General features: G+C 37.4%; 1 protein-coding gene across 1 annotated transcript in view; it reads left to right on the top strand.

The window, feature by feature from the left end:
• The window catches only part of CLPX (caseinolytic mitochondrial matrix peptidase chaperone subunit), a 36,404-nt gene that overhangs the window by 19,761 nt on the left and 10,406 nt on the right, over nt 1–6,237 (top strand). Inside the window, exons 5-7 of the mRNA XM_012801803.2 lie at nt 3–162; nt 2,142–2,183; nt 5,968–6,144. Coding sequence (XP_012657257.1) covers nt 3–162; nt 2,142–2,183; nt 5,968–6,144 — 379 coding nt within the window. The remainder of the gene's footprint in view (nt 1–2; nt 163–2,141; nt 2,184–5,967; nt 6,145–6,237) is intronic.

Here is a 6,237-nt window from a genome sequence, read left to right as displayed (position 1 = left end):
AGATTTACAACTACCTCGACAAGTATGTTGTTGGCCAGTCATTTGCTAAGAAGGTGCTTTCAGTTGCTGTGTACAATCATTATAAGAGAATATATAATAATATCCCAGCTAATTTGAGACAGCAAGCAGAAGTTGAGAAGCAGACATCATTAACACCTAGAGGTTAGTGTTTTGATAATTGACGTAAATAAAGATTCCTGTGCTTAGACATAATCTTTATTTGTAAGTAACTCCTTGCTTTTGTTTTAAAATGCTTTTAGGGCAGCATTTTTCAGAGTGGAGGTCACTTCCCATTAGGGGGTCATGAAATCACTCTAGTAGATTGTCAACTAGCATTTCTTTGAAAAATATTTTTTTATTTTTTATTTTTTTGAGACAGAGTCTCACTATGTTGTCCTGGGTAGAGTGCTGTCGTGTCACAGCTCACAGCAACCTCCAACTCTTGAGCTTAAGCGATTCTCTTGCCTTAGCCTCCCAAGTAGCTGGGACCACAGGTGCCCGCCACAATGCCCAGCTAGTCTTTGGTTGTAGTTGTCATTGTTATTTGGTAGGCCTGGGTTGGATTCGAACTCACCAGTTCAGGGGTATGTGGCTAGTGCCCTAGCCGCTGAGCTACAGGAGCTGCGCCTGAAAAATACTTAATAGGTGTACCTAGAAAATACCAGAGTACATTTACTTGTAATTAAGGTAAATATTGTTTCTTAAAACCTCTCTTTTTAGTTATATGTTCATGGGTTCTGAATCACAAAGTAAAATATATTTTTTATTACAGATCTCTATAAAAAATGTTTGAAAGCCACTGAAGTAGACTGAAACATCATCTTTGAATTATAGACTTTACCATTAGATCCCCATTGTTCTGTGTAACTCTAAGTTCTTCTCCTTGGGTTCAGGATGCAGAATTTCATTTGCCTATGTCAGAGATATATAGAGATGCTAACTTTTAATATGTTTACACGCCTAGCCATCTTTCCTCTTTGGGCCCTAGCTATAGAGTACATGGTTAAAGGAAAATTTGTAAATAATTGAAAGTGCAATTCCAATTAATGATAGATTCTAATATACCAATATACTATAATTTCAGTTTATTGTGGGCAATTATGTGTTTCATTAATAGAATGATTTTGTTTTTAGAAATCTATGAATAAGTAAAATGTAAATATTTCAAGTTTTTGTTTTGTTGACCAGACAGCCCTGATTTTTGATTTAGGCCCACAATCTATTATAGATTCTTTTAGTCATTGTACAATTTGAAGTTTTGCTAAATCCTTAAATTTATAAAACTGCACTACCCTTGGTTATCTCTGGTAGCTACTAAACATATAACTGATTTCTATAAAGATACTCATTCACTTGCTGATCTTACTGCAAAATAATTATGTGATAGCATCAATTACTTTATTTTTAGAAAGTGTAAGTCATAACTAATGGAAGTCTTAGAATCTTCATTTTTAAACTAACCTTTTCAAAAGCACTGTCTAATCATGGAGCAAAATGATTTTTGGTCCCTTCAGTCAGTGTATCAATACATAAGATCTTCTAGTGCTGACAGAGCAAATGATTATGATATTAATATATGAGGGGTTTTAACTCTTATGGAAGACTTGAATTATCTTCTTTTCTTAAAATAGATATTAATTTTGCAGTTGACAAATGTCAGTATTGGACAACCATCATTGAGCATGGTTTTGTTTTAATATAGAAAGGATGTAGCATATATATTTCATAATGTGAAAAGCTGAAAAAATGTTAATGGACAGGGCGGTGCCTGTGGCTCAGAGGGTAGGGTGCCAGCTCCATATACCGAGGGTGGCGGGTTTAAACCCGGCCTCAGCCAAACTGCAACAAAAAAATAGGCGAGTGTTGTGTTGTGCGCCTGTAGTCCCAGCTACTGGGGAGGCTGAGGCAGGAGAATCGCCTAAGCCCAGGAGTTGGAGGTTGCTGTGAGCAGTGTGATGCCACAGCACTCTACTGAGGGCGATAGAGTGAGACTCTGTCTCTACTAAAAAAAAAAAAAAAATGTTAATAGACATCCTTTAAATATATTTGGAAGAGAGCAGGAAGTATGACACTTATTTTTGTTCCCCCAAACCAAACAAATATGTAATATTTTCATGTTGCCATTTTTATCCTTTTTCTAGAGTTAGAAATAAGAAGACGGGAGGATGAGTACAGATTTACAAGTAAGTGACCTCTCCTCAGGTTCTCATCTGTAATCATTCTTTCTTTTGACATTGACCTCAGTGAAGTGTTTCAGCAGTAATAATGGTAGACATGTATTTATTTTCTTAGGTATTACCAAGAAAGATATATATATTATCTAAATTTGTTTATCATACATGGTATAGTTAACTTTGGAATAGTTTTTTGTAACTAATTTGTGTCATTTGTATAAGTTGGCTTATTTCAGATATTTGACTTTATCTTTTCTGTTGTGATACTTCTTAAAGCATAACTTAAGGGAAATATAAAGTATTATACAGTTTCCCACTATAAATGTGGACATATTAATAGAATATATGGTTCTTTAAACCTATAGGTTGCTATTATATATATATATATGTTTTTTTTTTTTTTTTTTGCTAAACTACAATTAGAATTGGCCTGCTTATAAGTGACAGAAATTTGGGGGAGGCAAGGCATACTGTTTTCTAGTTACCCTTTGCCAGAAACTGGAGTTTCTTCTTTGTTGGTATTTATGAAAAGTATATTGTCTTCCAAATCATGAGTAAGGCTTAATTCATTGTTCCCAGCCCTTAATTACCCCTGTAAACAATACATGGTCTGATGGAGGGTGTGGAAGGACCTGACACACCAAGGACGGTAGCCATTCTGATTTCTTACATGCATTCCTTTGTTAGGTAGACATAGTTGCTACACAGAGAATAAAGGTTCCAGGGGTGTCTTAGAAGAATTCACGTTTCTGTTTGTTTTAATAATTGAAATAATAAAAGAAAATTGGCTAAGTTTGATACTTTTACATTTGCCCTTGCATCAAGGAGTTTTTTTTTTTTTTTTTTTTAGAGACAGTCTCACTTTGTCACCCTCGGTAGAGTGCTGTGGTGTCACGGCTCACAGCAACCCCCAGTTTGTGGGCTTAGGTGATTCTCTTGCCTCAGCCTCCCAAGTAGCTGGGACTATAGGCACCAGCTACAATGCCCAGCTATTTTTTGTTGTTGCAGTTCAACCAGGGCCAGGTTCAAATCCACCACCCTCCGTATATGGGGCCAGCCCCCTACTCACTGAGCCACAGGTGCCGCCTGCACCAAGGAGTATTAAATATCTACTATTTGAAGTGTACTATATATATAGGATGAGCCATGAGAATGTAATTGGTTTACCAACTCTGGCATGACTTTTATTAATTGATTTAATGTTTCCAAAACCCCAAATCTGTGAGATGGAAACTATTATTTTTTACCCTCATTTTACAGATAAGAACACTGAAGCACAGAAATTTTAAGTAATTTGTCCATGGCTACAAGCTGGCAAGCTTTGTGCAATAAGCATACTAGCCTGCTTGCTCATAGTGCTTCTCACAGTGGGACAGATGTGCAAGAATAGGGACTAAATGAACAAATAGGAGAGTCATCTCAAGTTTACTCTGCAGCACATCTTCATAGACTAGGGTGATATATGCTACCTATATCATTTAAATTATTTTTTTTTTTTTGCTGTTTTTGGCCAGGGCTGGGTTTGAACCTGCTACCTCCAATATATGGGGTTGGTGCCCTATTCCTTTGAGCCACAGGTGCTGCCCTAAATTATTCACTTTTTTTGAACTTGAATCATTGAGTAAGTTAAATACACATACCATGAGACTACTATAGTTAATACTATGCCTCTTTCAATTTTTTTCAAATTATTAATCTAAATCTTATGTGTGGGGGTGTGTGTGGGTATCAGAAAGAGGGAAGCAAGCATTGGGCCTACTAGCCTTACTTATTCAAAGCTCTGTCTAAATAATTTTTTTCCTGGTGGGCAGAGCTAAACTTAAGACAAGCCCCTTCATGTAGTATCACAATTCCTAACCAGGTTTTGCTGAGATTAAAAAAAAAAAAAACTACAAAACTTTGCTAATGACAATGTAACTAATCTCAGATAGCTGACTAAGTTTCTTTTCGAGACAGAGTTTCACTTTGTTACCCTGGGTAGAGTGCCCTACCATCATAGTTTATAACAACTACAAACTCTTGGCTCAAGCTATACTCCTCAACCTCCCAAGTAGCTGGGACTACCGATGTCTGCCACAACATCTGGCTAATTTTTCACTTTTTAGTAGAAATAGGGACTTGCTCTTGCTCAGGTTGGTCTCTGATTCCTTTGTTCATGTGATCTACCAGTCTCAGTCTCCCAGAGTGCTAGGATCACCTGACCATTCTTTACCCATTTCTTAGAAACAAACCAAAAATAAATCCAGAAAAGATAAATAGGTTTGATATGATCACAGAAACCTCAAATGCTGAGAACAATCTGGATATTTACAAATCTGGTTACTCTTTCTTGAAAGACTTTCAATTTTTTTCTGAGCCAATGAAAATGAGAATAAAGATTTATTTTTGCAGAGACCCAGCTGATAAACTGATATAATTCACCAGCAATGTCCATGCCATCTAGTTAAGGATTATGTCTCTAGTAAAGGACTAGAAAGAGCCAGTTGAGATCCAAGAAAATCACAGATTCATATAGGGCCAGAGATACTGATATTTGCCATATTTGGTTTCTGTGGTAGACTCACAGAATCATTTTCAGATATGGAAGAGAATGTAGAGGTCATATGTCTCATTTTCATGTATGGTAAGGAAGCAATTTTAGGAAAGGTAAGTGACTTAATTATGGTCCATAACCATGCAGAAACATAACTGAGACTAGAACCCTAGTTTCCTAATTCTCAGGTCATTGTTTTTCCCTTCTACAGTCCTGCTATTTTTCCTTTGTACTGAAAAAAATATATATGCTTTTGTTTATCTTTATTATTATTAGTTTTTTTGAGGCAGAGTAGAGAGCCGCTGTGGCCTCAGATCACAGCAACCTCAAACTACTAGGCTCAAGCAATCTATCCTCTTGCCTCAGCCTCCCTAGTAGCTGGGACTGCAGATGCCTGCCCCTACACCTAGCTAGTTTTTCTGTTTTTAGTAGAGGTGATTTTCACTCTTGCGCAGGCTGGTCTCCAACTCATGAGCCACTGCATCTGGCCCTTTTGTTTATCTTTTAAAGTACCTCCAAATCAATGACCTTTTATTCTTATACCTTCTAACCATGTTCTTGAAATTAATAGGACAGTATTATTGGCTATATTTTTGATTAAGAAACAAACACAGTGTTTACATGAGTTAACCTAAGTCATATAACTAGAGACAGAAGGAAGCCTAAGCTAAAGCTAACTCCTAGCACTGTTCTCCCAGTGCTGTCTTCTGTTAGGTGAAGTATTCTTTTACATTTACAGAAATAAGGAGAGTGAGAGGAAACCATTTCTTCTTTGAGGTTTCTTGTATAATCATCAAGTGTATATCTTTGTCACTAGATGAGCTGATATTTTCTTCCTTTTTTGGGTAAGACAGAATGTCAAATATTTGAATTTTTCAAAATAGATGCTTACTTTTCCATATAGGGTTTTATGGGGGGGTTTGGGGGGGGATTGAGACAGAGTCTTACTATGTTGCCCCCAATAGAGTGCTGTGGTGTCACAGCTCACAGCAACCTCAAACTTGGGCTGAAGTGATTCTCTTGCCTCAGCCTCCCAAGTAGCTGGGACTACAGGTGCCTGCCACAACACCTGGCTATTTTTTTTCTTTTTTGTTGCAGTTGTCGTTGTTTAACTGGCCCAGGCTGGGTTCGAACCCGCCAGCCTCTGTGCATGTGGCTGGTGCCGTAGCCACTATGCTTGCTACAGGCACCAAGCCTTATGGGGTATTTTTTAAAGTAAATTTAAATCATGCTCAAGTAATTCCTTTGGCATCTTTTCAGAATTGCTTCAGATTGCTGGAATTAGCCCACATGGTAATGCTTTAGGAGCATCAATGCAGCAACAGGTAAATCAACAGATACCTCAGGAAAAACGAGGAGGTGAAGTATTGGATTCTTCTCATGATGACATAAAACTTGAAAAAAGTAATATTTTGCTGCTTGGACCAACTGGGTCAGGTAAAACCCTGCTGGCACAGACTTTAGCTAAATGCCTTGATGTCCCTTTTGCTATCTGTGACTGTACAACTTTGACTCAGGCTGGATACGTAG

Source organism: Otolemur garnettii, unplaced genomic scaffold, assembly GCF_000181295.1.
Source record: "Otolemur garnettii isolate 467f Iridium unplaced genomic scaffold, OtoGar3 scaffold00011, whole genome shotgun sequence".
Classification (NCBI taxonomy): Eukaryota; Metazoa; Chordata; class Mammalia; order Primates; family Galagidae; genus Otolemur; species Otolemur garnettii.
This window is presented reverse-complemented; position numbering and strand designations above follow the sequence as displayed.